Genomic DNA, 24,486 nt, shown 5'->3' with positions numbered 1-24,486 from the left:
TGGCAGCATGGCGCCATTGGCTCCCACTTCTGTCAATCAGATTCAGGGAGCCAATCAGGAGAGAGAGGGGGCAGGGCCAGGCCACAGCTCTGTGTCTGAATGGACACAGGGAGCTGTGGCGCAGCTCTGGTGCATCTATATCAAGATGCTTGCTGCGGGAGCACTCAACAGGAGGGAGGGGCCATGTTTTCACATCCATGTTTGAATGTAGGAATGGTCTTCTTAGGTCCTAGTCAGCAATTTTCTTCCTCCAAACACGGTGAGTCGAGTTAATGCCAAAGAGCTAAATTTTGGTCTCATCTGACCACAGCACTGTCTCCCAACTATTTAGATGTTCATTGGCACAACTGTACATGTGCCTTCTTAACCACTTAAGGACCGAGCCTTTTTCTGACACTTAAGTTAAAATCTTTTTTTTTTGCTAGAAAATTACTTAGAACATTATTAAATGTTGCCCAAAACATTATATGTTTTGTTTTAGCAGAGACCCTAGAGAACAAAATGGAGATCATTGCAATATTTTTTATCACACTGTAATTGCGCAGCGGTCTTCCAAAGCAATTTTTTGGAAAAAATTAACTTTCTATAATGTGAAAGATAATGTTATGCCAAGTAAATAGATACCCAACATGTCATGCTTCAAAATTGCGCACGCTCGTGAAATGGCGACAAACATTGGTACTTAAAATTCCCCATAGGCGACATTTTAAAAATTTTTACAGGTTACCAGCTTAGAGTTACAGAGGGGGGTCTAGGGGTCAAATTATTGCTCTCACTCTAACGATCGCAGCGATACCTCACATGTGTGGTTTGAACACCTTGTACATATGTGTGCGGGATTTGCATATGTGTTTGCTTCTGCGCGCGAGCTAACAGGGACAGGGTGCTTTACATTTTTTTTTCCTATTTATTTTACCTATTATTTTTTATTTTTACACAGTTTTTTTTTTTAAATGTTTTGATCATTTTTATTTATTTACTATGTAAACATCCTTTGTAATAGAAATAAGCATGACAGGACCTCTTTATTGTGAGATCTGGGGTCAAAAAGATGATGAAAAAAAATGGGCTCTTTAAATGCGTTGCTAGGAGATGACGTTTGACGTTGCTCCGGTCCTCCAAGACCATAGAGCCGAGTGGGAGCCGTCTTGCCCTCACTCGACTTCCTGCCTGTGAGTAGCGTGGACCAGATCATTTTCCCCGCTGCCGGCGGGTCCGGTAAGCAGGGAAAACGACCAGGAAGTGGCGGGAGGCACCTCTCCCGCCGCATCGTAGGGGTGATCCCGCAGCCGCTGGCACCACCCTTATAAGAAAGAGGACCGTCGGCAGTTTAAAAAAATACCAGATTTATGGCAGCTATCTGCTGCCATAACCCCCGGTATTTAACATCAAAGTACCAATGTAAATCTGTGGGCAGTCCGGAACTAATTAAAGAGGGGGACTTGCTGTGTTTGGAGGAGGAAAAATGCTGACTATGACCCTAAGAACACCGTCTCTACAGTCAAGCACAGAGGTGGAAACGTGATGCTTTGACGCTGTTTCTATGCTAAAGGTACAGACTGACTGTGCCGCATTGAGGGGCCAGTGGACGGGGCCCATGTATTGTAAAATCTTAGATGAGAACCTTCTTCCCTCAGCCAGAACACTGAAGATGGGTCATGGATGGGTCTTTCAGCATGACAATGACCTAAATACCGCCAAGGCAACAAAGCAGTGGCTCAAGAAGAAGCACATTAAGGTCATGGAGTGACCTAGTCAGTCTCTAGACCCCAATCCTATAGAAAATTTATGGAGGGAGCTGAAACTTCGAGTTACCAAGAAACAGCCAAGAAACCTTAAGGATTTAGAGAAGATCTGTAAAGAAGAGCGGACCAAAATCCCTCCTGAGATTTGTGCAAACCTGGTCCCCAACTACAAGAAATGTCTTACCTCTGTGCTTGCCAACAAGGGTTTCTCCACCAAGTACTAAGTCATGTTTTGCTTGGGGATCAAATACGTATTTTACTCACTGAACTGCAACTCAATTTATAACATAATTATAATTTTTTTCCTGCATTTTTGGTTGATATTCTGTCTCTATCATTCAAAATTTGCCTATGGTAAAAATTATAGACCCTTCGTTTCTTTGCAAGTGGGCAAACTTACTAAATCTGCAGGGATCAAATAATTTTCCCCCCTTTAACAACAGTAGGCAGACTCCGCGACTCTGGAAGTTGAAAGTTACTGCTATCTCAGTATCTAGGAGGAGAGAACAAGGTAAGAATCTGCAGTAATCCTTGTAATGTAAAGCTTGTATAACAGTGTAAATTTGCTGTCCCTTCAAAATAACTCAACACTGTAACGCTCCTTGCGTTTCTTATAAGGTGTGGATTTTCAGCTGCAGAAGTAGTTCCACGTCAGTAGTCATGTAGGAGATATGCTGAGATACCAATCCCAACCTCAATGACTCATCATGTATGGAAGGTCTTATTTCAGCAAGTAAATACACACAGTAATTAAGCTGGTTCCTAGTGTGACTTTATATACATGTGGTAAGACAATGATAAAGGTCTTAGGGATAGGTTTGAGTGGAAGTGGTAGGTGACAGACACTTGAGGTGAGACAGTGCAGATGGATGCAGGAAGGGTTAGCGATCATGTATGATAACAGATGACAGAGTAGCAGGTGCATACAGGAGAGATCAACCCAGTGCAGGAAATAGTAGCAGTAGCCTCAAGAGCTAGCAATCTAGTTATGCAGATGTAAAAGACAGTCCTTGCTATGCAGAGCTAAATAGTGTAAGCCTAGTACAAGTCTATAGAGATTTCCCCTGTGGGGTACTTAGCACTAATAGCGATAGCCGAAGGATCGCTCAGGAGATGCGGATGATCCAGTAGCAGGATGCAGGGATCAGCGCAGCGAGGTTCGTCAGCGAGGAGAGCTTGCAAGCATGGAAGCTTCAAGCAAGATTAGTATCCAGGTACTGGTGTTTCAACGAACACATGTGAGTGAGAACCGACGCCCTAAATAGCCATCTAGTCCGGCGCTGGGTGATGACAGCTTCAGCCTTAAAGGGAAACACACCTATATGTGTTTCTTCTGTCTAGGTAGATGGAAATCACCCGGAATAAATGTGATAGGAGGCACTGAGAGTGCCAGAACCTTACATTACCCCCCGTAAGGCCGGCTCCGGAAGGCCTCTAAGGCTGGTTGTTGATATAAGAATCACATGAGACTGGTTGCCGATGCGAAAATCGGAAGGAAAAAAAAAAAAATTTCTCTTTTTTTTTTTTGTTGCCGATATGAGAATCGGAATGAGACTGGTCTCCGATGCGAGAATCGGATAAGACTGGTTGCCGATATGAAAATCGGGAAGAAAAAAAAAAATTGGTTGCCGATATGAGAATCGGATAATACTGGTTGCCGATACGAGAATCGGATAAGACTGGTCTCCGATATGAAAATCGGAAAAAAAAAAAAAAAAAAATTGTTGCCGATATGAAAATCGGATCAGGTTGGTAGCCGATGAGAATCGGATCCCTTGTTGCCGATATAAAAATCGGATCAGGTTGGTAACCGATGAGAATCGGATCACTTGTTGTTAGGGTGTCTGCTACATGGACCCCTCACTAGAATCGGACGCATAACCATCCGAAGTAATCCTAGTAGACCTAGCAACCAATGCTTCTTCAAACATCCTCAGATCCTTCCTACATACCACCGTGCCATTAGAAGCACGTACGCAGTCAGGTGCAAGAATCTCTGTATTTTCATCGGAAGCCAGAAATGTGCTTGCAAAAATAGGAGTATCCTCAGGAGGTGGTACAGGAGGGTTTTTTGAACGTGGTATAAAGTTCACTGGAGTTGAAGGAATATCTATTCCAATATTTGTTAATTTCTGGATGTCCTTCACTGATATAGAACGGGGACAGGGCTGGCAACAGCCTTGATAATTTCCAGGCTGTTTTTCAGGGAAGACCCTTCGGATTCGCCTGGCCTCCATTGGGAGAGCCTTAGGCCTATGGGGTCTGGTTGGGCAGAATGTAATGAAATGTCCCCCTTCACCACAATAAAAACAAAGGCCACAGATTCTCCTGTGATCTCTTTTTTCTTGTGAGGACAACCTAGCATGTATGGCACCAATCTCCATAGGCTCCTCATCCATCTCTGTAGGATCAGGGTCCAAATGGGATGTGTCAGAGTGACAAGGTCGACTGTTTGAGGCAGGCTCGGACCATGACCAGGCAGGATCACCATATCTACTAGGTGTCCTTTTTTCCTTAGGTAGCCGGGGTCTGTGGTTACCTGGAGCGGGTTTAGGAGTGGGGTCAATAGCTGAATTCTGAGAAGAACTGGATAATGGCATTTCCATTTTTTCAGACTTCCTTTCTCGTAGTCTTCTATCTATGGTGATACTGAGTTGTATCAATGTATCCAGGGTTTTTGGCATCTCTGCTCGGGCGAGCTCGTCCTTGACGGCTTCTGATAGGCCAAGCCTAAATTGGGTTTTCAGAGATGCATCATTCCATCCTGAATCAAGGGTCCATCTCTTGAATTCTGCGACAAAGTCTTCTACAGGCCTTTTTCCTTGTTTCAAGGATCTTAACTGAAGATCGGCAGTACTCTGCCTATTGGGGTCATCATATAGGCTAGTGAGCTCTGCCAGGAACAAGGCATAGGAGTTGAGAAGCTGGTCGTTTTTTTCAAAAAGAGAATCTGCCCAGGCTCGAGGATCGCCTGATAGGTAAGAAATAATAGTACAAACCTTAATGTGATCAGTAAGGTAGGTACGAGGTTTTAGCAAAAAAAGTAACTCACATGCGTTTTTAAATTCGCGAAATTTTTTGCGATCGCCTGTAAATACCAAAGGGGGATTTATCTTGGGTTCAGGGGACTGAGCAGTGGTAAGTTGTGTCAGTCTAATTACCTGCTGCGACAGAGCCTGATTGTCATTTTTCAATTCAGCAAGTGCGTGTATTAACGCAGATACCTGCTGTTTTAATTGTGTCACCTGAGTGGCTACTTCTGCTGAATCCATTTTTTGGGTTCGTTCAATCTGTAACGCTCCTTGCGTTTCTTATAAGGTGTGGATTTTCAGCTGCAGAAGTAGTTCCACGTCAGTAGTCATGTAGGAGATATGCTGAGATACCAATCCCAACCTCAATGACTCATCATGTATGGAAGGTCTTATTTCAGCAAGTAAATACACACAGTAATTAAGCTGGTTCCTAGTGTGACTTTATATACATGTGGTAAGACAATGATAAAGGTCTTAGGGATAGGTTTGAGTGGAAGTGGTAGGTGACAGACACTTGAGGTGAGACAGTGCAGATGGATGCAGGAAGGGTTAGCGATCATGTATGATAACAGATGACAGAGTAGCAGGTGCATACAGGAGAGATCAACCCAGTGCAGGAAATAGTAGCAGTAGCCTCAAGAGCTAGCAATCTAGTTATGCAGATGTAAAAGACAGTCCTTGCTATGCAGAGCTAAATAGTGTAAGCCTAGTACAAGTCTATAGAGATTTCCCCTGTGGGGTACTTAGCACTAATAGCGATAGCCGAAGGATCGCTCAGGAGATGCGGATGATCCAGTAGCAGGATGCAGGGATCAGCGCAGCGAGGTTCGTCAGCGAGGAGAGCTTGCAAGCATGGAAGCTTCAAGCAAGATTAGTATCCAGGTACTGGTGTTTGAACGAACACATGTGAGTGAGAACCGACGCCCTAAATAGCCATCTAGTCCGGCGCTGGGTGATGACAGCTTCAGCCTTAAAGGGAAACACACCTATATGTGTTTCTTCTGTCTAGGTAGATGGAAATCACCCGGAATAAATGTGATAGGAGGCACTGAGAGTGCCAGAACCTTACAAACACACAGCCATTATGTCTAAACCGCTGGCAACAAAAGTGAGTGAAAATGTCCAAATTGGGCCCAATTAGCCATTTTCCCTCTCCGGTGTCATGTGACTCGTTAGGTCTCAGGTGTGAATGGGGAGCAGGTGTGTTACATTTGGTGTTATCGCTCTCACTCTCTCATACTGGTCACTGGAAGTTTAACATGGCACCTCATGGCAAAGAACTCTGTGAGGATCTGAAAAAAGAATTGTTGATCTACATAAAGATGGCCTAGGCTATAAGAAGATTGCCAAGACCCTGAAACTGACCTGCAGCACGGTGGCCAAGACCATACAGCGCTTTAACAGGACAGGTTCCACTCAGAACAGGCCTTGCCATGGTCAACCAAAGCAGTTGAGTGCACGTGCTCAGCGTCATAGCCAGAGGTTGTCTTTGGGAAAAAGACATATGAGTGCTGCCAGCATTGCTGCAGAGATTGAAGGGGTGGGGGGTCAGCCAGTCAGTGCTCAGACCATATGCCGCACACTGCATCAAATTGGTCTGCATGGTTGTCGTCCCAGAAGGAAGCCTCTTTTAAAGATAATGCACAAGGAAGCCCACAAACAGTTTGCTGAAGACAAGCAGAATAAGGACATGGATTGTGTGTGACAGCAACCAGGTGAGGAGTACAAAGACAAGTGTGTCTTGCCTACAGTCAAGCGTGGTGGTGGGAGTGTCATAGTCTGGGGCTGCATGAGTGCTGCCATCACTGGGGAGCTACAGTTCATTGAGGGAACCATGAATGCCAACATGTACTGTGACATACTGAAGCAGAGCATGATCCCCTCCTTTCAGAGACAGTATTCCAGCATGAATAGATTAAGTAATAAAATCAGCGCTATCACAAAAAAATGATAATAAAAAAATGAGCTGAACCCAATGGCGGCTAACATATAGTGTCTTCACTAAATACAAACAAAGCCCAATAAATATAAAATGCAGCACCAATGGGTCAGTGTAGTAACAATTAGGTGAATAGTAATCAGTGATAACAATAATGATAAATCCTTGATATTCAATAAATACAACATCTAATCTAATCTAATCTAGTGAATACAAATATAGAAAGTGATAAAATCGAAATATGCAAGTGAAAGTCAAAAATCAAGTGCAAAAACACACATAAACATAGAGTCCATATAAAACCGGTGTCATAAAATCCTAGACATGAATCCCTCCGTGCCGTGCCAATAAGAAATTAAAGTGCTAGTGCTCAATCCACATAAACTGGTGTCCAGCATGATAACGACCCCAAACACACCTCCAAGATGACCATTGCCCTGCTAAAGAAGCTGAGGGTAAAGGTGATGGACTGGCCAAGCATGTCTCCAGACCTAAACCCTATTGAGCATCTGTGGGGCATCCTCAAATGGAAAGTGGAGGAGTGCAAGGTCTCTAACATCCACCAGCTCCATGATGTCGTCATTGTGGAAGGGAAGAGAACACCAGTGGCAAACTGTGAAGCTCTGGTGAACTCCATGTCCAAGAAGGTTAAGGCAGTGCTGGAAAATAATGGTGGCCACACAAATTATTGACACTTTGGGCCCAATTTGGACATTTTCACTTAGGGGTGTACTCACTTTTGTTGCCAGTGGTTTAGACATTAATGGCTGTGTGTTGAGTTATTTTAAGGGAACAGCAAATTTACACTGTTATACAAGCTGTACACTCACTACTTTACATTGTAACAAAGTGTAATTTCTTCAGTGTTGTCACATGAAAAGATATAATAAAATATTTACAAAAATGTGAGGGGTGTACTCACTTTTGTGAGATACTGTAACTGCCCTGAAGAAGATTAACTTTTTTTTTTTAAATCAAATGTAAGAATTGTATCTGTAATGCTACTTTTGGGTATCTGACCTTTTAATATGATTGGTCCATAAAAAAAAGTTTCCTTTTTATAGGGGAAAACTGTTCCATTATAATATCAGTAGCTATAATAGAAAAATATACCTTTCTACGCCAACATTTACTGAGAACATAATTTAAGTTTCTAATGATCTCATTTAGCATGACCCTGTGAATCTCCCTCGGAGTCCTGAAAAGCAATGAGTTTTATTTCCAGCTAAAGGGGAAAGTGCCTGGAAATGCATAGCGTGTTGCAGGCACATGCAGTGAGGCTATGCTGCCATCTAGTGGCCATTTTGAACTAGGTGAAAACAGTCTTCCATAAGGAAATTTACATACAGAAGACACAGTGAATCCAACCTATTGTAACCCAAACATTTATAAATAGTCACCTTTGTTTCTTGTACACCACAGGTAAATGTGATTGCCATTAATGCAGCACTTTCATTTTTCAATGTTCACAGAATTTGGTTCCTGCCTCTTACTTTATTTGCTGGGTTGTACTCAAAAACATACTGAGGTGCCCAGTGGATCCAGCGTAGTTTCCTATGAATCTTCTGCTGCACGCCTGGGACTACCGCCATTACCTTCCTTCTTATGTCATCAGGAGCCAGCTGACTCTTCCTGATTTCTGCAGCCAGCCCCTCTGATGACGCACATTTAGTAGACAAGGCCTCCTGAGCTGTAAGGTATCATATGAGGCTGTGGGCATCTGGGGTGTAGACCATTCTCGCCTAGGCGAGAAATCCAGAAATAAAGGACCCTTACATAAAAAAAAAAAAAAGATGAATACTTTTTTTTTTTTGCGATTGTGTGAAAGGAGGGGGGATGGTGAAAGTGAATGTAAACCTTCACCTTGTAAAACAACCCATTCACATTAAAATAGAAATAAAAGGCAAAACATTTGTTTATAGATATATAAAAATATATAAATTCCTTTTTTTTTTTTTTAAACTGATCACATTAAAGTGGAGTTCCACCCTAAAATGATACTTACCTCCATCTTCTCGCTCCGGGTCACCTGAAAAACAAATGGATAATCGCATTTTTTTTTTTTTTTTTACTTACCTCGTATAGAAGAAAATATACTTACCTTACTTCCTTCTTCCTCCCCTCGGCGGCCACGGCGATTCGTCACTTCCTGGCTTTGCAATGATTCCTGGGAGCTGAACGTCATCGCTCCCAGGAATCAATGCGCCTGCACCGGCCCCGACGTCAGTTCCGGGGCGCGCGCGTCATTCCCTTCTAAACAGCTTGCCCAGAAGCTGTGGAGGGATGAAGCGCGCGCACTGGAAGTGACGGCGGGGCCGGTGCAGTGCATCGTGGGACCGAAGAAGACGGAAGAGGACGCAGAAGAGGATCGCGCTGGCTTCAAGCTGCCCACACCTGAGATGGCAACGCTGGACAATACATTTTCAAGGTAAGTATTTGTTCTTGCAGGTAAGTGCAACCCGGGACAGTACAGAGGCTATCCATTGTGGAATGTACTAGCCCTGACTGTCCCGGGGGAATTTTTATTAAAAAAGAGTATTACCAGGGTGGAACTCTGCTTTAACTCTGTTCTCAGCTGCATAAGAAGCTCAGAGAGATGGGGGAAGAAACCACAGGACACTAATCTTCCCAGTGCATAGCTACACCACGTGTGGACCCTTCTTATACACATGTAGGCCCTTCTTGTACACCACGTGTGGACCCTTCTAATACACCACGTGTGGACTCTTCTAATACACCACGTATGGACCCTTCTAATACACCACGTGTGGACCCTTCTAATACACCACGTGTAGACTCTTCTTATACACCACGTGTGGACCCTTCTAATACACCACGTGTGGACTCTTCTAATACACCACGTGTGGACTCTTCTAATACACCACGTGTGGACCCTTCTAATACACCACGTGTGGACCCTTCTTATACACATGTAGGCCCTTCTTATACACCACGTGTGGACCCTTCTAATACACCATGTGTGGACCCTTCTTATACATCACATGTGAACCCTTCTAATACACCACATGTGGACCCTTCTAATAAACCACGTGTGGACCCTTCTAATAAACCACGTGTGGACCCTTCTTATACATCACATGTGAACCCTTCTAATACACCACGTGTGGACCCTTCTAATACACCACCTGTAGCCCCTTCTAATACACCACGTGTAGACCCTTCTTATACACCACATGTGGACCCTTCTAATACACCACGTGTGGACCCTTCTAATACACCACATGTAGACCCTTTTAATACACCACTTGTGGACCCTTCTAATACACCACGTGTAGACCCTTCTTATACACCACATGTAGACCCTTCTAATACACCACATGTGGACCCTTCTAATACACCACTTGTGGACCCTTCTAATACACCACATGTAGACCCTTCTAATACACCACGTGTGGACCCTTCTAATACACCACGTGTGGACCCTTCTAATACACCACGTGTGGACCCTTCTAATACACCACATGTAGACCCTTCTAATACACTACTTGTGGACCCTTCTAATACACCACGTGTGGACCCTTCTAATACACCACATGTAGACCCTTGTAATACACCACATGTGGACCCTTCTAATACACCACGTGTGGACCCTTCTAATACACCACATGTAGACCCTTGTAATACACCACATGTGGACCCTTCTTATACATCACATGTGAACCCTTCTAATACACCACGTGTGGACCCTTCTAATACACCACGTGTGGACCCTTCTAATACACCACGTGTGGACCCTTCTAATACACCACGTGTGGACTCTTCTAATACACCACGTGTGGACCCTTCTTATACATCACATGTGAACCCTTCTAATACACCACATGTGGACCCTTCTAATAAACCACGTGTGGACCCTTCTTATACATCACATGTGAACCCTTCTAATATACCACGTGTGGACCCTTCTAATACACCACGTGTGGACCCTTCTAATACACCACGTGTGGACCCTTCTAATACACCACACACAACCTCTTCTTACTTGTCTTCAAATTTTGAGGAATTGTGATGAAACTGGATATCGGTAGTTTGGTTGCTGTATCTTCCGCACTTGTTATCAATGTCATACGCCTCCACCTTGTCAGACCAATCCATCTCCAGCTTCTCCTTGGCATCTCTGTTCATCCTGAGGAGGAACAAATATGGACACAGCTAAAGATTCCATCTCAACTGACTGCATGTTCATTCTGAGATAACATGATTTTCTGAGCTCTGCCTCGGAAAGAGGCTGCTAACCTTCTACATCTTTCTCTATTTCTGTAAATGAAGACATTTACCACCTCCACAACTAGACTGGTTGGCTAGCAGATATATAGGCACTTGCCTATATGGGCAATTTTGAATTTTTTCACATAACGTACATGTTAAAATCAGCATTTTTTTTCTTTGTTGCTAGAAAATGACTTAGAACTTCCAAAAGTTATAAAGCAGATGCCCTGGAGAATAAAATGGTGGCTGTTGCAATTGTTTTATGCTACAGGATATTGTGTATGTCGCTGCCTGCTTTCAGGTTTATTGATGGCCCCCCAACCACCGACACAAATCTGACAGCAAATCCTAGCCAATGATTCATGGCTGGGACCTGCTGATCTGCTGTGTCCAATCACAGCCCCTAGCCCTGTATTGACAATCAACACAGAGCTCTGTACAGAGATGATGATCTCTTGTCCCTGCAAAGTATTGTATTAGCACTGATCACTGTAGTAGGGTCACTGGTTATTTCAGAAGCAGTTAGTTAGTTCCCCCACCCCCAACGTCTTTTAGTGTCAGATTGTCCGCCGCACTATTGCAGTCCCATTATAAGTTGCTGATCACTGCCATTAGTAGTATAAAAAAAATAAAATAAAAATGCCAGTATATAGACCATCCAGTATATAGACCATCATTTGTAGACGCTATAACATTCACGCAAACAAATAAATATCCCCTTATTGGGATTTTTTTTTTTTTACCAAAGACATGTTGCAGAATACATTTTGGACAAAATTTAAGAAGAAATTTTATTTATTTTTTTTATTAGATATTATAGGATATTTTTTATAGCAGAAAGTCAAAAATATTGGATTTTTTTTATAATTTTGCCCTTTTTTTGTTCATCTATTAAAAATCAAAAACCTAGTGGTGATTAAATAACACTCAAAAAAAAAAAAATGATATAAATTTCAGTATATTCGCAGTCATGCAACAAAAAAATTACACAATGTGGGCTATGTGGGACTTTAAGTGAGACACCAGGAGGTATGCCCAGCGTCTCCATCCATGTATCGGAAAAAACAACAAAAAAATGATTCTGGGGACAGCTCTTACATTTAGGATTTCACCTCACTTTCTGGTCATCAGTACAAATTCAGAAGAGCGAATCTCCCCAATAGTGACAGAGACCATAACAGAAACTTTACAGAGGGTTTAACCCTTTCCCAATCTATTTAAAACGGAAAAAAAAGGGTTTTGCTCAGAGATACAATTAAGCCAGTTGTGGACACTGTGTGTGCAACAACACACAAAAAAAACTTCATTGGTGATGTACACCCCCCATTTCTCTCTACTGACTCCTCCTCTCAAACAAATGTTGCCCATAATTTCTCTAATAGAGTCATTGCTATAACTGTCAGCCCCACATAGTGGCCAAAATGCAATATAACTTTCTAAAATGCCTCAATGAGAAAATATATACATTTTGGCCCCTAGATGGTGCAAATGATCATAGAGATTACACTATAATACCTGGTTCACACTAATGTGATTTCAGATGCGACTTGGATTGCACCGAATTGCATGACAATAGAAATAACATTGCTTCCAATGGTGCTGGGTCACATCAATGCAGCACAGCTGCAATGCGCCTTTGGGAAGAGAAGATGTTACAGGCGATGAGAAGAAGATGAGAAGATGTTACATCACAAATGTATTCTATTTGAAATTTAAATTCTGGAAGACGGTGATATCCTATTTTATTCCATTTTATTCTTTAGAATTATAGTTTTTTTTTTTTCTGTTCTTTTCTATTCTATTCTTTATTATTCTGTTCTATTATTTTCTATTTTAATCTATAATATTTGAATTCAAATTCCTTCTATTCGAAATGAGATTTTTGGAAGATGGTTATATTCTTTCTATTTTATTATATTCTATTGTTTTTTTTTCTTTTCTATTCTTTTCTGTTCTAGTCTATTATTTTATTTTCTATTTTTTTCTATTCTATTGGAATTCAAATTCTTTCTATTCCAAATGATATTTTCGGAAGATGGTTATATTTTTTCTATTTTTATTATATTCTATTGTTTTTTTTTTTTTTCTATTCTATTCTTTTCTGTTCTATTCTATTCTTTTATTTTATTTTCTATTCTTTTATTTTCTATTCTATTGGAATTCAAATTCATTCTATTCGAAATTATATTTTCAGAAGACGGTTATATTTTTTCTATTTTAATATATTCTATTGGTTTTTTTTCTATTCTATTTTAGTCTGTTATTTCATATTTGTTTAAATTTGTTACTATTGTAATTTTGAAATTCAGATACATCCGAGTTTTTAAATAACAAAAAAATTGTCAGAATTTCACAAACCACACACGGTCATACAGGAGCCCTTTGATTAATATAGATCAGTATTCTCTGATATGTATATACTAACCAAGCTCTCCCTCTATATATAAATTACAATTGTAAATGTCTATTTTCCCTCATTAGTGTGACCCCCATTCCCATCACTTCTTATGTCTTCCCTTCTCTTCTCCCTGCACCGTCTTCCTGGATAGAATTCAAACATTTGCTGAGAAGTTTAAAGCCCTCTTAGATGATGTCTATCCTAACGCTCCTTTGCTGGCGCCCTCAGTTACAAAGCTGCCAATCACACGTCTTGTCACCTCTGACCTCTTCCTTTATGAAGACCTCTCCTGTATGGGAAGCCGCTCATCACACATCACACCGCCGCCTTCCTCCCAGATTTATACCACTGACAGATGTCTGATGCCGCCATCGCCGTAAACAAAACCACAAAGTGTGAATGTGTGGCGGGGGATGGGGTTATAAAGGTGAAATATCTTTGTGTTTGGCCAATAACAGGCAGTAAAGTCTTTACAGCTGTTCTGATTTACTAAAATATCTTCCCAAAACAGATGGTATTTAAAGTTGAATTCCAGGCCCAAAATTAATTTTATTTAAATATATTCCTCAGTAGCCACAAAAGATATAAATCTATTTTGTGTGCGCCAAATGCCTTGTAAAAGTAGCAGTGACATCATCACTGGGCTGTGTATAGCCTGTGCAGAGAGCAGAGCTGTGGGAGGGAGCTGGCAGGCCCCACCCACTAGGGAAGGGGGCAGAGACAAGACCAGTTACTCTGTAGAGAGAGAGAGAGCAGCAGTGGCTGGTCTTTATCATAGAGGAATAGCGTAATTCTGGATTACTGCACAGGGGCTCTGTGATCAATCCAGAGAGAAGAACGGTCGGCTGTGTTTACAACAGCTGACCGTTCTTCTCTCTCAGCGGGGAACGATCGGGGGTTGTCAGGTGGCAATCAGAACCACCTGCCCCGTGCATCGGAGTCCCTGCTGCTGAGTGGGGGTGGGAGTGTGCCGCCGCCGGAGCGCGACTGACGTATACCTACGGCGGTTTGCGCAGGAGGGCCAGCCTACGGATAATTGCACAAGCTGAAGTCAGAAGCTGATTGGCTGCCATGCACAGCCGCACCAGATTTTGCACTCTCCAGTTTTAGTAAATCAATGCCACTATTTACTCATTTTGGAGTGTAGCTTTGACTACTTGACCTCCAGAAGGTTTACCTTCCCTGTTACTTTACCTGACAATTGCGCTGTCGTGCAACACTGTATCAAAATAAAATTTATGTCCTTTTTTCCCCCACAAATAGAGCTTTTCTTTGGTGGTATTTGATCACCTCTGCGGTTTTTATTTTTGCATCATAAATAAATTTGTTTGCTAAAAAACATATCAAATAAAAAAAAATCGAATTTCTTCATCAATTTAGGCCAATATGTATTCTGATGCATGTAGCACCCTCCTAGGTAGGTTCTAGAAGAGAGTATAGTTTTGGGTTTTTCTGTTTACCAAGATTGCCAGGTAAATTGATAATGCTCTCTGCCTACTAGGGAGCAGGATATATTGGTAGGGTCTGCTCATGGTGGGCAATTTTGAAAAAAAAAAAAAAAAAAAAAAAAAAAAAAACAATATATTTTACTTTCTGCTATAAGACATTCCCAATAAAAAAAATTAACAAAGGAAATTTCTTCATCAATTTAGACCAATATGTATTCTGCTACATGTTTTTGGTAAAAAAAAAAAAAAAAATCTCTAAAAAAACCTATATTGATTGGTTTGCGCAAAAGTTATAGCATCTACAAACTAGGGGATATATACTAGATTTATTATTTACCAAAAAAGTGAAAATAAAAATAATCCCACCTAGCAGCACTCAACTCGGAAAAGTGCACACAATATATATGAACAAAATAAACAAACAATTAAATCAATAAATAAATAGATATATATATGTGTTCAAATAATCACTGAAAATCCAATCCCAAAATTAATTAGTGGACAATAAATCAAGTGAAAAAAAAAAATCAGTGGAAAAATTGCAGTGAAACACACATGGATAAATCAATGTATAACTAAATACATTATAATAACAATAAATTTTAGTTATACATTGATTTATCCATGTGTGTTTCACTGCAATTTTTCCACTGATTTTTTTTTTTTACTTGATTTATTGTCCACTAATTAATTTTGGGATTGGATTTTCAGTGATTATTTGAACACATGTATATATATCTATTTATTGATTTAATTGTTTGTTTATTTTGTTCATATATATTGTGTGCACTTTTCTGAGTTGAGCGCTGCTAGGTGGGATTATTTTCATTTTTCACTTTTTTGGTATATTGTTTGTTTTTAAGCAGCAGCACAATCATTTAAATATTTTTTCTGATGCAGGATCAGCTCATTAGCGCAGGAGCCTGCTAAATATAGATTTATTATTTATTTATTTTGTTTATACTAGCAATAGGGGGGGGGGGTGATGAGCAACTTACAGACTGCGGTATTGCAGCAGACCCTCTGACACTAACTGACACTTTTTGGGGAAAGTGACAATACAGTGATCAGTAGGGCTGCACGATATTGAAAAAAATGACATTGCGATATTTTTTTTCCCAATTATATATATTGCGATATTGAGAGGCATCAATCCAAGCTATGACCATACAGGGTTAATGTTAATGTAGGGAAGTAGTGCAGCCTTCTGATTGTACCATAGAGGGTTAATGTTAATGTAGGGAAGTATTACAGGTTAAGAAGACAGAGAAGTCGGGACTCACAGTGAGTAGAAGAACACAGCCTGACATCCGTTTTCATAGACCACCGGTAGCGTATATACTACGGTACACGAGCAGTTGCCTCTTTTCACAGAACATCAGATAAGGAGGAAAAAATGTGTCACCACCTTGGAGGCGGCCATGTTGTTGGTTAGTAGCGGCCGTTACTAACAATGTGCACTCATTATAGCGTGTACCGTAGTGTATAGGCTGCCGGTGGTCTGTAAAAACAGCAACTTGTCGTAATCCCCAATTATTTCTGCTGTACAGTCACCGGAAGTGACGTGGTTGGAGATTCTGGCGAGTTGGAGATTTTGGCAGAACACCAACTGTAGTCTGCTGTTTGCTTGGTCGCGTACGCGGGATTCTGGCGATTACAGCAAGGGCGGAAGTGTTATGCTGCCCATACACTATATGATAAATCAGCCGAAATTCGGTCATTTGGACAGTTCGTTCATTTTTCGGGCAGTTAATGGGCACGAATCGGTAATCGGCTGTGACGTTATTAAGCCGAAAAAACAAAAGGACAAGTTTGGAAATTTTCTGCCAAATTAACGATAAATTGAAAGGTTAATGTGTTTCTCGTCCAAACGGTTTGCACTAGGTATATGTGGAAACATGAACAAAAAACGCATTAATTTATGTCCATTGAATGATTTATCGGTCATTACATGATGGCGCGATCGTCTGCTCTCACGGCCGAGTGTTCGTTTTTCGAAAAATGAGTTTGAACGATTTTTTGTATAGTGTATGGCCAGCATCAGAATGCAAAAATGCGGAAGACAGCAGTAGCAATGGCGTCGGCTTCGGAAGAGAGGAGAATAAACAAAAATAAGCAGGAAAACAGTAAGATACTAGGGGGGGAACCTCTGGGTGAGTCTAGGATGGAAAAGGACCTGGGGGTACTAGTGGACAACAGGCTTGATAGTGGCATGCAATGCCAAGCCGCTGCAAGCAAAGCCAACAAAATACTGGGATGTATAAAAAAGGGGATTCACTCCAGAAATAAAGAGATTATTCTCCCACTCTACAAGACTCTGGTCCGACCACATCTGGAGTATTCTGTCCAGTTCTGGGCACCGGTCCTCAGGAAGGATGTGCTGGAACTGGAGAGAGTCCAGAGAAGGGCAACAAAAAATAATTAGGGGAATGGAGGACATCAGCTATGAGGAAAGACTACAAGCACTGAACTTATTCTCTCTGGAGAAGAGACGATTGAGGGGGGATGTGATATCAATGTACAAATACTGTACTGTTGATGTACCTAGCATAAGGAACAAACTTTTCAGAGAAAGGGAATACAATAAGACACGTGGCCACTCACTAAAACTAGAGGAAAAACGGTTTACCCTTAAAATACGTAGGGGGTTCTTTACTGTCAGAGCAGTAAGGATGTGGAATTCTCTTCCACAAGCAGTGGTATCAGCAGGGAGCATTGATAGCTTCAAAAAACTATTAGATGGGCACCTTAAAGACCACAACATAAAGGGGTATACAATGTACGGTTAACAGCAAACACACACATCATAGGTTGAACTGGATGGGCTGGTGTCTTTTTTCGACCTTAACTACTATGTATGAAACTATGTAAGATGGACGTGAATGATATCTGGGGACAATATATTAAATGGATTTTTAGAACAGGGAGATGGAAGAAGAGCTTGCTCTGTCCACTCCACGCATCGACCTGGTATTGCAGTACCTCCAGGACCGGTGCAAAAAAAAGAAAAAGGTATTGTACAGTGGATACATTATATTTCACCATCACTTTGCCTGAGTTTACTACCTGTTATAGACTATAAATACCCTTAACACGCAACCCAATAGGGCTGCCCCTATGGGGTTGTGCAAAATGCACAGCAAGAGGGCGTCAGTCATCCTTCTTCTTAATACTCTGGTCATGCTCACCAATCTGGATCTTGAGCTGCCTTTTTGTTTTGCCCACATAGGCTTTACCACACTGACAAGTAAGCTTGTAGATAACCCAAGTGGTTGAACAGTTAGGCTCTGTTCACATATTGGCGTCCCGGATCACGAGGACGCCCGTGCAATTCCCGTCACTTCCAATGGCACCCCAAACGCAGCTCGATTTTGCCATGATTGTCAACCGGCGCATCGCGGTAAAATTGCGCAAAAACAGAATCGCAGGATGCCTGTCGCCCAAAAGTAGGCGTCCTGTGATTCTGTTTGCGTGATTCACCGTGATTCAAGGGGCAACAATCGCGGCAAAATCGAGCCGCGTTTGGGGTGCCATTGGAAGTGACGAGAATCGCACAGCCGCCCCGCAATTTTCCGTGATTCAGGATTGCGGGCAGAATCGCGTCAATGCTGCCCATGATCCGGGACGCCAATATGTGAACAGAGCCTAAATAAAGTGTTTTTCCTTGATTTCTTTTACTCCGTCCGAACTAGTCAATGTGTCCATATTATTATTATACAGGATTTATATAGCACCAACAGTTTGCACAGCGCTTTACAATGTGAGGGAAGACAATACAGTTACAATACAATTCAATACAGGAGGAATTAGAGGGCCCTGCTAGTTAGAGCTTACAATCCACATACTTGCAAATCGTGCATCCTCCGCATGGATGCATGCCCCCTAGTGGTGGAAGATTGGTTAGCCAGTTTGTACTTGGTGTTCTACGGTATTCAGAGTGTATAAGATTGTCACCTAAATTCTTTGACTGACGTGCTGTCATAAGTGGTCGTTCCCCACAATTTCCCCCAGCACTGGGGATCTGCAGAGGATGGGCCAGTTACTGTGTTTTTACAATTTTATATTTTTCAATAAAGTTTTCTATATTTCTGCAATACTGGTTGATCCTTCTCTGACAGTTTATTATATCAGTAGGCCACTTCAAGAAGAGGTCTCGTAAAACTTTATTCCCTGAACCACCGTGAACTGCTACCATGATGAAGCCAAGTGAGTGGGTCTCACTCCTCCGGCTGCTCTATTTTTAATGTTAAACAATAAATACTTTTTATATACTTACTAAAGAAATCTCTGATGAAGGTGAGACCTCATCAAAACAGTTGTAGCCGTAGCTTGTCATATGCATTACAATTTGATTGTACAGTCAGTGTATACAATCCTACCGAAACAATGCATCATTGCACAAAATGTGCTGAAAATCTAAAGAAGATAAAGCAGGTGAAAAGGTGTATTTAAAAAAAATAAATAAATCACACAGCTATTTGTCCAGCGAAACTGCTGATGCATATATCTGTGTGATTGGAGCTAAATCGAATGTTCTTAGGCTATTTGCTCTACAGGTCAATTATTATTTATTAATAAAAAAAACAGTGGCTTGAGAAAACACTGCAATATGGCCACTACATGTTGTTCAATATCATAGGAAATAAGTATGCAGCACTGCCCCCTAGGGAGCTGCTGAGAATTGCACTTTCTGGATTCCCCTGGGTTACCTGTAGCAATAGTCTATGGCAGTGGTCACCAACCCTGGCCTACAGGGCCCACTAACAGGCCAGGTTTGCAAGATAACTGAAATCCATCCCAGGTGATATAATTTGCTGCTCAGTGATTGCAGTACTCTAGTCTGCATCTCCCCAAGGTAATACTTGGCCTGTTAGTGGGCCCTGAGGACCGGAGTTGAGGACCACTGGTCTATGGAACTCATCACTGTAAATCCGTGGCTCAGACAATGAACAGTCCAGGGGATTTGGTTTTTGTGTTTTTTTTAGAACTGGGATGGGAGAAAAGATGAGTGGGATACTCCAACTATGAACTATGCACAACTTGAGGGCAACTGACTATAGTGTGTGGCAAGGCCGCTGCTTCACCTTGCCACTGAAGTGGAGATAAGAATATGATCCTGTGATAATTTCTCTTTAGGGTCCTAGCTTGGCACCCCCTTTCTCACTTGCTGTGTGTGCTAGCTCCTGTCCACTGACCCTCACTGAAGTGGTCCCTTTCCTGGGCAGACCCCTGGCAAGCTTCCCGGTACTCACGGACACTGTTTTTCCCAAGGTTGCTCTGCCTTCAGCCCTGCTTGTCAGCATCCACTGGACCTCCTGGCTCAGCACCACACTTCTGGTCCCCTAGCCCAACCACCTGTGACTGCCTTCCATAGAAACAGGAGGAGAGACAGCTGTCACCCTCCTCCTGGGACCTGGCTTCCCGCCTAAAGACACCCTGTCACATGTGCCCCTGGCTTTTATAACATATCCCAGGATGTTGTGCCAACCCACTGGGATAGTTACAAAAGCCTGTGTGTCACTGGCTGTGTTTCCTCCACTGTCCAACAGGCTCCCCTATTGGATACAGTGGGGAGACCAGATGAATCACACCCTGGACACATGCAACAGGCAAAACTAACAATCAGGCTCCCCTGATAAGCAGATGGAGCTGCTAAGCTTTTATCCACCTAGCACCTACCTAGGAGGGTGCTAAACGTATTTATTTCCTATAATCTTCAGCTCCATCTAGTGGCCACATTGCAGTATTTTTCCAAACCATTGTGTTTTTTGTGAATGAACAACATTCAACCTGTAAAAGATATAGCCTGAGGACATTCCGTTTTGCCCTGTTCATACAGAACGAATGTACTAGCAGATTTGTTTGATGAATAGCCATGCAATTTATTTATTTTTATAAATACACGCCTGAGGCTGTAATGCACGCACAGCTATAGACATATATCATTAGGTGTCATTGCAGTCGTATGATCCTGCAATTGTCAAAGCACTTTCTTTCCATAACTCTTTGTTCTGATGTTATATTTCCTTCCAGAGACAAATATTAAAATAAACTTTGGTGTTTTATCAGAAAAAAACTATTATCTTCTGTTTGGATTCAGATGATATGAAGCAATGATGAGTGCGGTGACAGTGAGAGTCCGCTAGGTTTTGTCTGATGGATGGAATCCGCCATTATAATCTACACCTTATCTGATGGATGGTTTCCATCATTATTATCTATACCTTGTGGGTTGGTTTGTTCCACTCTCTGCCATTCCTTATCTTCTGAATCACCCATCCACCACCCGCTAAGTACCCGATGGACTCCTCCCTGCCAGGGCCCCCCACTACGCGCTCTACCTTATCTGCTGGATGGTTTGCTCCAGGGTCCTCTTCAGAAGTTCTTGAACGTTCCTAATCAGCTCCACTTCCTAGGAGAGAGAGATGAAAGGTATGTTATCACCAGGATTCTTATATTCATGTGTTAATGTGTATGGCCATATTGGTTTATGGTGTGCAATGTACGCAGGAGGTTTGCTCTCATAGCTATGCACTTTTCAATGGAAGCAGCAGTGCATTGGCATATATATGTATATATACTGTATACTAGGTGTGTGTGTAATGTTCTGCATAGAGAGTGATGCCTTCTTTTACTAACCCTCCCTGTAACTCTAACACTAAATCTTCCTGTGACCCTAAAATGAAACCCCCTTCTTTAAACCTAACCCTGGCCCTTACTTACTCTCTTCATGTTCCTCAATTATTACCTCTCATTATAATCTTCCCTGTACACCTTACTCTAACCCTAACACTAACCTTCCCAGTTACCCTAACACTAACCCTCCCTGTAACCCCAACACTAACCCTCCCTGTAACCCCAACACTAATGCTCCCTGTAACCCCAACACTAACCCTCCCTGTAACCCCAACACTAATTCTCCCTGTAACTCCAACACTAACCCTCCCTGTAACCCCAACACTAACAGTCCCTGTAACCCCAACACTAATTCTCCCTGTAACCCCAACCACTATCCCTCCCTATAACCCCAACAGTATCTTTCCCTGTAACCCCAACACTAACCTTCCCTGTATGCCTAATACTAACCCTCCTTGTAACCCTAACCCTCCTTGTAACCCTAACACTAACCCTCCCTGTTACCCTAATGCTAACCCTCCTTGTAACCCTAACACTAATCCTCCATTACCCTAACACTCACCCTCCTTGTAACCCTAACACTAACCCTCCCTGTTACCCTAATGCTAACCCTCCTTGTAACCCTAACACTAACCCTCCCTGCTACCCTAACACTAACCCTCCCTGCTACCCTAACACTAACCCTCCTTGTAACCCTAACACTAACCCTCCTTGTAACCCTAACACTAACCCTCCCTGCTACCCTAACACTACCCCTCCCTGTTACCCTAACACTAACCCTCCTTGTAACCCTAACACTAACCCTCCCTGCTACCCTAACACCAACCCTCCTTGTAACCCTAACACTAACCCTCCCTGCTACCCTAACACTAACCCTCCTTGTAACCCTAACACTAACCCTCCTTGTAACCCTAACACTAACCCTCCCTGTTACCCTAACACTAACCCTCCTTGTAACCCTAACACTAACCCTCCTTGTAACACTAACCCTCCTTGTAACCCTAACACTAACCCTCCCTGTTACCCTAATGCTAACCCTTCTTGTAACCCTAACACCAACCCTCCTTGTAACCCTAACACTAACCCTCCCTGCTACCCTAACACTAACCCTCCTTGTAACCCTAACACTAACCCTCCTTGTAACCCTAACACTAACCCTCCCTGCTACCCTAACACTAATCCTCCTTGTAACCCTAACACTAACCCTCCTTGTAACCCTAATGCTAACCTTCCCTGTAACCCTAACTGTTACCCTAATGCTAACCCTCCCTGTAACCCTAACACTAACCTTCCTTGTAACACTAACACTAACCCTTTCTGTTATCCTATCACAAACCCCCTGTAATCCCAACACTATCCCTCCCTGTAAGCCTATCCTTTCCTGTAACCAACATTAACCACTTCCTGCCCGTAGGCGGTATATATATATATATGGCCTCGGGTTGAAGTGGTTATACCAGGAAAGTATATATAAAAACGCTCAAGCAGCAGCACATCCAATGGCATCACCAGAATGCTTTTCCTGATGCAGCCCTCCTCAGATTGGGGAGTCTTCAATAAACTATAAAAGCACACATGAAGGTACAAACACCTAGTGCATTACCACCATTAAAACCTATTAAATAAAAATCTGTAATCATAGGGTAGTAAGAAACAAGCGCATCAATGAAAGCTCCAGCCGTAAGGCAAAGGCATCTATCCAAACACGGGACAGTTTAAATTGCTAACGCATTTTGGGGGTAATACCCCCTTCATCAAAGCTAATCCCTAGCTCCAAAGAAGGGGGCATGACCCCTGAAACGCATTAGCCATTTCAACTGTCCCGTGTTTGGATAGATGCCTTTGCCTTGTGGCTGGAGGTTTCATTGATGCGCTTGTTTCTTACGATCCTTGTGAGTATGATAACAGATTTTTATTTAATAGGTTTTAATGGTGGTAATGCACTAGGTGTTTGCACCTTCATGTGTGCTTTTACTGGTTTTACCAGGACCATGGTTGCGGCTCCAACCATAATCCCGGTACTGTTCTTTTTGGCTCCTTCAGTAATCAAGGGAACAGTGACTAGTTGTCCTGGTCTGTTCAGGATTTCACAGGCTGGGTGTTTGATTTCTTCCCCCGCCTCTAGAAGAAGCTTCCAGAGCTTAGGGAGGGAAATGCAAATAACCAGCCTGAATACTTATCTTCCAGCCAATCCCTGGAGAGGAGTGTCCAGAAGGGGGCTGGAAAGGTGATAAATAGTTTGAAGCACTGGAAAGCCGGTTCTCTCTCCCTAGGAAGGTTCCAGAGCTTGAGGGACTGCTGCCTTCAGGCAGCCAATGGACTATGCAGCTGTTTGGAGGTTTCAGTGATGTCAGGGTTGAGGGCCTGAAAGGACCTTGCTGGAAGCTGATTGCAGGACGGCAACACAAGGGATCTGGTCTAGAGAAGGATTGTCTCACTCACTGGACTGTGTCTGGAGGAAGGTGGAAAGTGGCAGCTGTCCTGGGAAAAAAGGACATCAATTTTATTTGGGTACAGCGTCGCACGACCGCCCAATTGTCTGTTAAAGTAACGCAGTGCCGAATCGCAAAATTTGGCCTGGTCATTAGCAGGGAAAACCTTCCGGTCCAGAAGTGGTTAAACTCACTAAGTGCCTTATGTACATTATATCAGCCCCAGGACCTGTGTAATTAATGTGTCCTGGATTAAAGGGATGAGGTGGCAACCCTAGCTTCACCCCCAATCCTGATCTGTGATAAGCCCCTCCCTAATCCGCTGTGCCTTGGTAAGCTCCACCCCCAGTTATGATCTTTGATAAACTCCGCCATCATCCGCTGTGCCTTGATAAGCTCCACCCCCAGTCCTAATCTACGATAAGCTCCGCCCTAATCCGCCTTGCCTTGATAAGCTCCACCCCCAGCCACGATCTTTGATTAACTCCGCCATCATCCGCTGTGCCTTGCTTAACTCCACTCCCAGTACTGATCCTTGCTAAGCTCCGCCCTCATCTGCTGTGCCTTGGTGAACTCCACCCCAGTACTGATTCTTGCTAAGCTCCGCCCTCATCTGCTGTGCCTTG

General features: G+C 42.6%; 1 protein-coding gene across 1 annotated transcript in view; it reads right to left on the bottom strand.

Moving 5' to 3' along the window:
* The window catches only part of TEKT4 (tektin 4), a 97,032-nt gene that overhangs the window by 71,639 nt on the left and 907 nt on the right, over positions 1–24,486 (bottom strand). The window contains exons 2-3 of the mRNA XM_082260973.1: positions 21,134–21,204; positions 10,720–10,863 (exon numbers count right to left, since the gene is read on the bottom strand). Coding sequence (XP_082117099.1) covers positions 10,720–10,863; positions 21,134–21,204 — 215 coding nt within the window. The remainder of the gene's footprint in view (positions 1–10,719; positions 10,864–21,133; positions 21,205–24,486) is intronic.

The sequence above is a fragment of the Pelophylax lessonae genome (genome assembly GCF_965119305.1).
Source record: "Pelophylax lessonae genome assembly, chromosome: 6".
NCBI classification, from domain to species: domain Eukaryota; kingdom Metazoa; phylum Chordata; class Amphibia; order Anura; family Ranidae; genus Pelophylax; species Pelophylax lessonae.
The sequence above is the reverse complement of the archived record's forward strand: the minus strand, read 5'-3'. Positions and strand labels throughout refer to the sequence as shown.